Raw genomic sequence first — 11,611 nt, 5'->3', positions numbered from 1 at the left:
ATGGACCACCTCACCGGCGTTTCCGTCTTGTTCCTTTGGTGGCTTCGTGGCTTCGAAGTGCTGAAAGATATCTGAGCCTTTCGATGCCTTACTTTCTGGCAACAGAAACATCTAGGATAAACGGCGGGATCTTGACGATTGGCGCACCATGTCTCTCATGCATACGATACCAGGAAAAAAGCTATATTTCTTATCATACCTGGATCTGTTCTCATTGATCCCACCCAGGTTTTGAGCTAATAAAGCGCATAAGCACAATGGACGACCACACTGCCTATAGTGTACAAAAATGTTTACATGGAACAGTGGGCTGCTCTCATGCATTGCTTAAACTGCTTGATATAACTTAGACTAGCACTCTTGTAAATACATTTACACGTGCCATAGATCAAGCACCGCATTTCTCCAAATATTCGATGCAAACATCACCCCAGCCGAACGCCGAAAGAACATCGTTATTTGGCGCCGACAGCCGTGAAAGAGCCGAGTGTGTGTCTGCGATTGCTATTTTCGGCTGCAATCAGCATGCGTCGTAGCCGCCTCAGGGCTGCGGTATAAGCCCTTGTTAGAGTCAATGAGGGAGTAACGGAAGCGAAAGGCATCGTGCAGCCTACCAAATGGTTGCAAGCGGGATCATGCTCCACGTGGCTGTTGTTGCACATTCAACACGATAATAACTTATCGCGTGTCCGCAGACGCCCTTGAATTTGCTATTTATAAAGCAGTTGGAGAGGGGCGTCGTTCACAACTTCTTGTACAGGTCGGTTGCGAAGGCAAGCTCGTCTTAGAGTGTACTCAGGTTAAAGGACTAGTACTCTCTACAACGGTACTGTGGACGCAACGGAGCGACCCGAAAGTAAGTCACTTTGTCCTTGCGGCAAGATGTAGATTGCAGTCATCACCTTTAATTAGAGCACAAGCCTGTTGTCTAGGAATTGAAATCTTTAAGGGCAAATAGGGCTGGTTTTACATTATGATGTTGAGATAGAGCACTCAATAAATTATGCAAGAGAAACACGCGACACAGTTACTCGGCTGTGTACAATATCAACCTAATTGTTGGTATAGTTCTTGCGCAAGCTTCCTGCCATACCTTTGGATGGACGTTCATGGTCTGCTGTGCAACATGTTGGTTTAACGCTTTCTTGAAGAAAAACAACATGAAATGTTTTATGCTGCATCTAAGAACACAATTGTAAGGGATGCCTTTACGAAGTCATCTGAGGCCAACTAAACCAAAAAAATGGCTTCCTAATTCTTTATGCTGCCAAAATATCGATTAAGCGGTGTAAGAACTCGGACTCAATGAGCTCACGATTCTAATATCTACGTGCAACATTTCACATTTTAAGTGACATGAGCTAAATTATGAGCTGTAGAACAGCGTGAAATTCTGAACAAACCAGAGAAGCCAGCGCTGTTGGCTGCTTTACTATCTGTGACGTCTGGAGTTACCCAATGAATAGCTGTAGCAGGGAGTGTACTAGACTGATAAAAATGGCCAGGCTTAGCTTGGTTAGGCCAAGAATGCGTTGCATATTGCGCGAGTTGGGGCCCAGCTTTTCCTCCGGCTGTCGTGACGTCACGTCACGTGGCTGCCCGGCCGCGCTCAAGGGCTGAACTGAGTGATTGCAATATGCAACGCATAAAAATAGAAGCAACCTAATAACAAACATAGCAAACTTAAAAGAGAATAGACCCACATATGAGACGCGCCGCAATGAAAAATGGCTCATACCCTCAATGATGGCTGCCCGGTCGCGCCCAAGGGCTGAACTGAGTAATTGCAATATGCAACGCATAAAATTTACGAGCCCTTGCCCACCGTATGTTTGGGGTTATCTATTGCAAGCGTTATTTACCGTTACTATACCGGTTTCTAGTAATATGACATTGCATTACCTCCGAATATCTTTACAGATTTATCCGTAATGATGGGCCTTACGAAATTCCTTGTCGTAATCGCTTTCTTCTCTTCATCGTGTGCTGCGTTGGTGTACAGGACTGGTAAGTTGTAACTTTATTTCTCGCATGAATAAACATGCTTATTTGAGTAATTGTGAATGCTATAATGTCTAAAACTGCAGTTTGATTGGTAGTAATATTATTCTACAGAAATATACGCTTCAATAGCACAGGAAATTACCCTTCTTTACGGTCTTTCAGTATACATACAGAAATACAAGGTTTTCCAGACGACCTAATGATGAACATGAATGTGCGCAGGCCTTCTTCAAAAGAAGCTGCATACGTAGCCTGTTACAGCCATCGTCCATTATTGACAATTAATAGCTCGTTGCCTGGTCTGTCTGTAAGATCGAACCTTTCAGCACTATTTCTAGTTTGACTTTAGAGTGGCCTTTAGAGTTTACGCTATCACCAAGAGCAAAACCTGAAGAGATCATGAATACGAGTTCGCTGGCGGGCCCTGTTCTGTTTTGCCGATAGCTGCCATGAGTGTATGGGGCGGTTTGCCTTTAACATCGCTTGGCCTAAGTGGTTGTTGTCAATTTAGAAAATATATCAGTGGAGGACTGGCTATCACTTTTGTTCAAAGCAAACTCATGAGAATGAGTAAAATGTGCAATAAAAACCGTAAAATGGCAAAAATAGAAAGAAAACAAGGAAATGAAAATGACGAAGGAATAAGTTATCATTTTATTCTGCCGTACGTAGAGTCTAAAACGACCTGTATGGGTGACAAGAAAGGGTCCATTTGCAACTTAAAGCGTAACGAAAATTGCCTTGAATTGTTCATCAACGACGTAAGCGTCATAATACGATGAAGATTAAAGCATATACGCGTATTTAAAGTTCACATAAAAGTTCCCAAAGTCGCATAATGAGCATGTTCATCGTGCGTCTGCTTTAAAGAGACTTCTAAAAGGTCACTGTCAGAAATGACAAAGAGCTATGAAATGCTGTCTTTGCTTTGGCCCGAGCAGGGAATAAAGGCCTTCTCAGTTGATAGAAGATGCTTACCCCGTATAGTTAGATGGCCATGTTGGGTTTGTGTTGGTGCCTGCTGTGTTGGTTGGTGGCTATGTTGGCGTTAAGCTGACGCTTCTATGGCGGACACTTGAAGAGCAGGTGTTCAGCTGACGCATCCTGTTTGTGACAGTAGCTACCAGCAGCCAACACATATTCTTCATTAATCAATCAAGGCTATTATTCAAATATCAAGTACATAAAAAATTTCAATCACCGATACTCCATCTTTGAATAATGTTGTTCACCTACACTTCACAAGTAAGCTAAAGAAAGAGAGAAAAAGAAGTGGAGGACACTGTTGCACGGGAGGCGTCGTCTGTCTTCCGATATTTTAATTTTCATACATTTAAGCGTCTGAGCGAAAGTTCTTATAAGAACCTAAACGTTTTTGTGCAATGTCAAAAAGAACAGTTGCCTATGTGCTAGTTATGTCAATAATCAAACGTTGTTAGACAGAACAGGAGGGCCTGGTAGGTATCCAATGCATAAGAGAGGTTCGCAGCGCCAGTTATCGTTCTAGGTAATGTTGTGAGGAAATTCCCCCCTGGACCGGCAGACCATATAACAGGCTTCCGCTTACGACACGTGTACCGAGTACTTTGCGAACTTTCCAGCGATGTCAGGCGTACAGCCCCAAGCGGAATTACGGGAGGAGCAAGCAAACTCCCCTCTCTCCCCCTCCCTACCCATGTCACCTAAAGAAACGTTCTTAGCCTGAGCGTTGTCACACTCAGGGGAATGGTTTGAAGCACATGCATCCCGTCGAAGAAGAGATTTTAGGGTTAAAAGGGCTCGAACGCCGCGTCGAAGCAAAGGCCATTTGGCGGTTGTGTGGGGACGGAACACATTGAGGGATCTTGTTGGCTGCATTATAGTAGTCTTAGTGGTATGGACAGGGCTCTGTGCCCACTGGACCTTGATTTCAAAATTATATGAAATCATCCGAATGTACAATTAACCCTTATATGCAACATTTTCCTTCCATATGCTTCTGCCGCTTTACAGCGTATAACCAATAAGTAGAAGTTGGAATGATCGCTATATAGAAATACTACAAGTAGCGATAATGGCATCGTCTGTGACATGTAACTCATTAACGGCCGTGAAGCTGGCGAGGATTTGGATTGCACGGGGCTCATGGAGGCAAACAGTCTTTCGTTCTTCGGAACAGCTGCGTCAGTGTACACAACAATTCTCTGAATACATTATTGTGTGGTGCAAGTTGTATATAGTTCTTTGTTTCTCGGTAGTCTCACTTGTTGTAATGCATTCACATACTGTATTTCCATGTTAGCGGAGTCACAGGAAATTCCGCATATGGTTGATATTTAGGAAAGTAGCATTACCAATTGCATGTGTTGCATAGCTAATGAATTGAATTTGGGAAAGTACCTTACCTTAGATTCTAAATAAGGAGCTTGACTGTATGGTACGACTTGTAGCTGTTATTTGCCTCCTATAAACGACGCTAAAATTTACGTTGAAAAGCAGGTAATGCCTTAAAGATCACTTGATGCGAGCGGCGCTCGAAGAAAACGTGGAACAATATTTTTCGATGTCCGTTGAGCCTTCGGGGATTATGCTACTGTCACGTAAAGAAAATATAACCCTCCATTGCAGAAGTTACCAGTATATGTAAAAAACACATGACTAGGAGTAGTTTCCTACGAGCTTATGCACAAAGCTCAATCAGGTCGCGCCACTTGACAAGGGTGCATTATTCTCATAGGTACATAATCAGTGTAATACATGCAGCATTGCGTCCCCCTGACGGTGTGCTGACGCGACTAAATTACCCTGTCGTTGAGGCTTTAGGTGAAGATAGGCAAAGAGCAGTGAACCGTAGAAATAATATCGTGAAAACCGTTCGTCGAGTGTGCCTACGCGATAACTTTAAATGACTTCGCGCAGTAGTCTTCCTTATATTGAATACAGCTGTAGAAGCCCCTATAGTGCACAATATAATTCATGAATAGAATCAGAGATCCCATAGAGGAATGTTGCTTCAATGTGAATATATCTCCTTAATCGAGATAAATCTATTGCTCCAGCTCTACCACAATCGCCGCAGTGTTCGGTACCTTGGAACGGGCACGTTTAAAAAATTTACTTGCGTGAATGGATTCATTTTCCTGTGTTGTGTAGCAGAAAAAAATTCTGTGCGAATTGAAATAAGCGACAAGAATTGCGCCTCATGTGCCCGAAGTATGAAGGAAACCTGCAAACTTCCCTTCGGTAGAGTGTTACATGTTTTATCAGCATGTGTTTTGTATGTTTTAAGGTGATCGCTGGAAGAAGGCCATATACTTCTAGAATTTCCAGCACATGTGGTTCGGACACACTAAATGCAGTAATAAAATGATGGTATTGGGTCTTGCAGATGCAACTATATATAGAAGAGAAAAAATTAGCCGTGTATATTGTCATCTCTGCATAGTTGAGGGACACGCTTCGAAATCATTTCTATGTTTTACAAAATTTTCAAAAACAGTTTTTCGGGAAGAGATAAGCTTATCGGTATTCAAAGATGGCTTTTAATGGCGGATCCAACAAGCGTAGACCAGCATACAACCTAAACCTTTAATCGTCTGCAAGGCCACCATCAGTGTCCTCTTTTTCGTACATTACAGACTGTGACATCCTTCTTTCTCGCGAGAACAACGGGAGCCCACGGGCGGGAAGAGTGTTCAATAATCCTTTTTTGATTAGCATTTTGTAGTCCTCGCCTTGATAACTCGTCGCTAAGAGGGCAACACCCGGTACGGGCCTCGGTGAACAGGCGCTGCATCGCCGGTAATTATATGATGCTTCACGACAGCAGTTTGACCGAAAGTGCGATAGTTCAGGTTGAAAATGTTGGAGTACGACTCCAAAAAGCCACGAAGCTCTGCGGCTCGCTATGTTGAGAAGTCCGATACAATCTTGTTTGTAAAGTGGTCGGGCAGGGCCGATGCAGAAGGCGTAGAATGAGTGCTGCTAGAAGACGGCGCAGCTGATAGAGTGGCAATGGGACACTCGTGCGACGGTGAGAACGTGGCAAGAGACCTGCCTCGAGGAAGTACTTGAGGGCACTGTCCAAATTTAAAAAGGGAAGACATATCTGATTCTCCGCTACAGAAACGATGGTGTGTGAGAAGGAGACATTGGGAGAAAGCTGGACTGAAGTCGCGGAAGTAAGGACATAGTCTCCGTTTGGTATAGATTGGCAGGCTAAAGCAGTAAAGCAGGTTGCTGCTAGGAATGGTAGGTGAACAAAATATGCAGAACAAAGTTCAGTTGGAGCTTGAGCGAGAAGGTCAACGGGAATGGGTTTGTAAAGTTTCGAAACACCAGTTGAACAGTCAATCAGATCAGAATAGGCGGTCACAAAGTCGAGTCCGGTGATCCTGTCGTGAGGACAATGTTCGAGCACACTAAAGAAAACAGACGTGTGGCGACCGGCGACACTCACACGTGCAGTACATACTCCAATCACAGCCGCAGTTCTACCGTCGGCGACCTGCAGCTGTCGAGTTAGAGCAGGAGTCAGTACTTACTTCATGCCCGTTCGAAGCTCCGCACTAATGATGTAAACTTGCGCTCCAGGGTCGATGAGTGCTGTAAGGGACAAACTATCTACGTCCACGTACAGAAGGTTCCGATTAGAAGGCAGGGTCATCGGTGGAATTTTCAAGCGGGGGTGCTAGAGCAGCACCACTTCCAGGAGCAGCCCCAGTTGGTTTCCCGTCGGAGAGCGACGACGGTAACCTGGGGATGGCGAGCGACTAGTCGCAGTGAGTCGAGCGTTGTCAGGTGCGTCTTCAACCTCTTTGGAGAGTGCAGGTAGGCGAGGATCCAGTGGGTGGTGGCCGTAAGTGGGGAATCTTGGTCGAGAGTTGGCTGGCCAGGAACTTCGGCAGTGGTGAGAGATGCGGCCCACACGTCCACAATAAGAGCAGGTGGGTCTATCATCATGTGTGCGCTATTCGGCCAGGCTGTGATAGCTCCGATAGGGACCACATTGACTCCGGTGAACAGGAGCAGAGGCTGCATACGAAGCAAAGTCAGGATGATTGATGGAGGAGATAGACGGAAGACCCACATTGGAGAATTCTTTGCCAAAGACCAACTGAATGAGAGACACGAGTGGCCGATAATCATCAAGGCACCAGGTTACTGGCGCGGCAGGAGACGCTGCTTCGATTTCTCGCCGGACGATACGTACGATGTTCCTGAAGGAGCTGGGCTGCCGTGGTAAATTGCGTTGGCTCGTCGATGAAGCTGTGGTATTGGGTAGACGCATAAACTGTTGAACTATGCAACGGGTCTTCGCATCTATAAAACGGCGACATTACCTAATGATCTTATTGACCATTGTGATATTCTTGTAAACAAGAAGGTTAAACGGGGTCGTTCACGTTGCCTTTTAAAACGTGGCTGACCTTGTCTGCATCTGCCATATTATTATCCACCTTGCGGCAAAGAGTGAAGTATTCCTGGGTGTACGCCACGTGCAATTCAGTGGACATCTGTACACGTGTCCCAATGTCCTTCTCGGCAGCACGTTGGAGACTGACGGGCTCACCGAACAAACCTCTTAGACTGTTAGCACTGGTCTCAACTTGTAATCTCTTCTTCCTGTGTCTCGAACCAGACCTCCGCTGTTTTCTTTAGGTAAAATATTATATTACCATACATAAGCCTGTTATCCCGCCTAATGTGTGCCCTGACCCATTCGTAATCCTGCAACCAGTCATCGACGTCAACGTTGTCAATCCCGAAAAACATGCCAGTGTTGTCAGGCTGCCCCAAGATGACCGTCGGTGGCAACGATGGTTCCCTGGTGAAAAACTCTCCTACGGATGACATGGCGGCCAGGTTACGTCCGCTGCGGTGCGCCGTCTTGCGCAAGTGATCACTCCGCACCTCCACCAATGATATTATGGGAAGCAAGAAGCTATGTCTATCACAGATGGCTTTTAATGATAGAGCCAAGAACCATAGAACAACCAATCTTCTGCGTAATCTGCAAGGTCACACTCAGTCTATCCACATTATAGATTGTGATAATATCTATCTCAGGTAGCTTAATTGTAGCCCTTGCGGTGGGTTATTTCTAGCGGCGCATATTTATTGGATGGGAAGTAAAATACAGAATCGGTTAATAACAAAAATAACAAATTAACTTCTTTATTTACAGATTATGACGCATATTGCAATTTACGAATTCTGATCGGTGAGTTCGAAAGGCACATTAACTTAGAATGCTATTTCAGGCTGACACCAATTTCCACAATATTAATTTTCAAAGATTAAGATAAGTGGGCATTCCAGTCACTTTTGAGCTTCAGTGCAAAAAATAATGTATTGATAAAAAAAGTAAGTGGAACAACAGTGCATTTTTACAGATCGATTCAACGCGCATATCTCAAGGCCAATGGCATGCTCAAAATTTGTTCGAAGTGGATGTGCCTTGCAACATCACCAGCTGATATTTACAGATTGCAGTGTGTGCCGTAAATTATCTATGAAAAAGTGAACATTCTAACTTGTTATTAGTCGATTATGCATTTCAATTTCTAAAGCAAGCTGTGTCAGACGCTTCGAGGAATACAACTCAAAGAGTACAAATATGCTTTGTGCCATAGGTGACGTTTAAAAATTCCTTAAAACTTATTTACGATAACCTTGGATATTAGCAAAATTGGAGAACCAATGAGCGCGGGGGCAGAAGCACATACATACATACATACATACATACATACATACATACATACATACATACATACATACATACATACATACATACATACATACATACATACATACATACGTACGTACGTACGTACGTACATACATACATACATACATACATACATACATACATACATACATACATACATACATACATACATACATACATACAATGAGTAGCCGGTATAAAGTGACAGCCCCCACTAACGATGTGTATATTTTGGGACCGATAAGCTTGCTGTCTGCTGCCTACAAAGTATTTACTAAGTTAATCGCAAATAGAATCAGACTTCTGTCAACCAAAGGACCAGGCAGGATTCCGTAAAGCCTACTCAACAATAGACCATATTCACACTATCAATCAGGTTATAGAGAAATGTGCGGAATATAACCAGCCCTTATATATAGCTTTCATTGATTACGAGTAAGCATTTGATTCTGTCGAAACCTCAGCAGTCATGCAGGCATTACGGAATCAGGGTGTAGACGAGCCGTATGTAAAAATACTGAAAAATATCTATAGCTGCTCCACAGCCACCGTAGTCCTCCATAAAGCAACAAAATCCCAATAAAGAAAGGCGTCAGGCAGGGAGATACGATCTCTCCAATGCTATTGACAGCGTGTTTACAGGAGGTATTCAGAGACCTGGATTGGGAAGAAATGGGGATAAAAGTTAATGGAGAATACCTTAGTAACTTGCGATTCGCTGATGATATTGCCTTGCTTAGTAACTCAGGGGACCAACTGCAATGCATGCTCACTGACCTGGAGAGGCAAAGCAGAAGAGTGGGTCTAAAAATTAATCTACAGAAAACTAAGGTAATGTTTAACAGTCTTGGAAGAGAACAGCAATTTACAATAGCCAGCGAGGCACTGGAAGTCGTAAGGGAATACATATACTTAGGGCAGGTAGTCACTGCGGATCCGCATCATGAGACAGAAATAATCAGAAGAATAAGAATGGGCTGGGGTGCGTTTGGCCGGCATTCTCAGATCATGAACAGCAGGTTGCCATTATCCCTCAAGAGAAAAGTGTGTAATAGCTGTGTCTTACCAGTACTCATCTACGGGGCAGAAACCTGGAGGCTTACGAAAAGGGTTCTACTCAAATTGAGGACGACGCAACGAGCTATGGAAAGAAGGATGATAGGTGTAACGTTAAGGGATAGGAAAAGAGCAGATTGGGTGAGGGAACAAACGCGAGTTAATGACATCGTAGTTGAAATCAAGAAAAAGTAATGGGCATGGGCAGGACATGTAATGAGGAGGGAAGATAACCGATGGTCATTAAGGGTTACGGACTGGATTCCAAGGGAAGGGAAGCGTAGCAGGGGGCGGCAGAAATTTAGGTGGGCGGATGAGATTAAGAAGTTTGCAGGGACGGCATGGCCACAATTAGTACATGACCGGTGTTTTTGGAGAAATATGGGAGAGGCCTTTGCCCTGCAGTGGGCGTAAGCAGGCTGATGATGATGATGGTGATGATGATGATGATATTTTGGGAAAAACAAGTATTAGGTGGGCACATCGGTTTATTGCGAATATAACAGTCGAAAAGCATCCATATATTCCCCGATAGAATCAATCACCCAATCTTGATATGTGGGAGTGCCGCTTGCGCCTGCCTGCTGGTAGACGTCGTTGCCTTCATGTAATCTTTGACAGACACCTACGTGTAGCTGCAAACATTTCCGAGGGATTCAGCAAAATAATGACATAGTTTCACCATCATCTGAATGGCAACTCTCTGATTGGGGCAGAGCAGTACTTGTGCTATAACGAGTACAATAATAGCTTGGAAACTGTCCCTGCATGAAACAGTTTCGCTGAATTGAACTAAGCGTTTCCTGCTACGTTTCCATTTTCAGGTGATCCATGTGACTTCACAGACGTTCCACTGGATGAGGAGATGTTTTCCAAGCTGCTTGCCAACCTTCCAGAAGATCTCGAGTACGGCCCCGAGGCGTTTCACCCCATCCTCCCAGGAATTGAAGTCAGTCGAAGAATTACTATGCGTGGCCTGAACAAACTCCGCCCGTTCGGGGCCCCAATTCCCTACTGCGCCAAAGGAAAGCGCATGGTGCAAGTGGACTTCTACAATATTGAACCTATAGAATTCTCCACGCCATTTAAGACTTGCTCTGGCCAAGAAGGAGAGATACTTCTTCGCTCCATGTTCGTGCGGTTCACAGCCCTATTTACCATTGCCGAGTCCACTGGCGAAGGAGTGAACCTGAAATTCAGACGTGCACTTCCTGTTACAACACAGACCATCCGTGCTGTTGTAAAAGGTCTTGGGCCTGTTGTGCTCCATACTAGTGAAGCACTGAGTGCACTCCTACCAAGTGTTCTTCAAGAAGCTTGGGACAGCCAATTTCCGTATAATATTGGCAGGTCCTTCAGTAAGGCACTTGAGTGAAATGTGCACAATAAAAAATATCGCTGTTGCGACACCGAAACTCAACGTGAAAACCCAACACTGTCTTGTAATCATGTCATTTTTTTCTAACTTCAAGGAACCTAATAAAATAACTTACGTTGCTAGAGTGCTTTGGTTTTTTGTTTTTTTATTGGCACGTCCCGTCGTCCTTGCTCTTCCATAGGCGAGTGGAGAAGTAAGCGCTGGTCTTTAGTGAAAATTCCAAGAAATATTCAGAGATAATAGCTGCAGCCATTTCCTTAATTTTGGAGGAGCGTTGGGGTACACGTGTTTATTTCTATTACTGAGCCTTCCACAACAACGTTAAGGGAAGAAGATTGACATGAGAGAGCTGATAGTTTCTTTCACCAAAATTGGTTAGAAAATATATTCGAACACTATTAATACTTTTATTTCTGTTCAGTGGGGAGGACTGGACAGGTATCGCAGAATACTTTCAGTAGAGA

The 11,611-nt window shown here is 44.1% G+C and overlaps 1 protein-coding gene across 2 annotated transcripts; it reads left to right on the top strand.

Annotated features, from left to right (window-relative positions):
- Positions 1 to 716: 716 nt before the first annotated feature.
- On the top strand, positions 717 to 11,271 carry LOC135897242 (uncharacterized). 2 transcript variants are annotated; one of them, XM_065425824.1, is made up of 3 exons: positions 717 to 856; positions 1,921 to 2,007; positions 10,594 to 11,271. In XM_065425824.1, the coding sequence occupies exons 2-3, from the start codon at positions 1,932 to 1,934 to the stop codon at positions 11,142 to 11,144; spliced, it is 627 nt and encodes a 208-aa protein (XP_065281896.1). In that variant the 5' UTR covers positions 717 to 856; positions 1,921 to 1,931; the 3' UTR covers positions 11,145 to 11,271. The 2 variants fall into 2 exon arrangements, with proteins under 2 accessions (XP_065281896.1, XP_065281897.1); XM_065425825.1 differs by lacking the exon at positions 717 to 856 and adding an exon at positions 1,723 to 1,826.
- Positions 11,272 to 11,611: the final 340 nt, after the last annotated feature.

Source organism: Dermacentor albipictus, unplaced genomic scaffold (genome assembly GCF_038994185.2).
Source record: "Dermacentor albipictus isolate Rhodes 1998 colony unplaced genomic scaffold, USDA_Dalb.pri_finalv2 scaffold_35, whole genome shotgun sequence".
NCBI classification, from domain to species: domain Eukaryota; kingdom Metazoa; phylum Arthropoda; class Arachnida; order Ixodida; family Ixodidae; genus Dermacentor; species Dermacentor albipictus.
The sequence above is the reverse complement of the archived record's forward strand: the minus strand, read 5'-3'. Positions and strand labels throughout refer to the sequence as shown.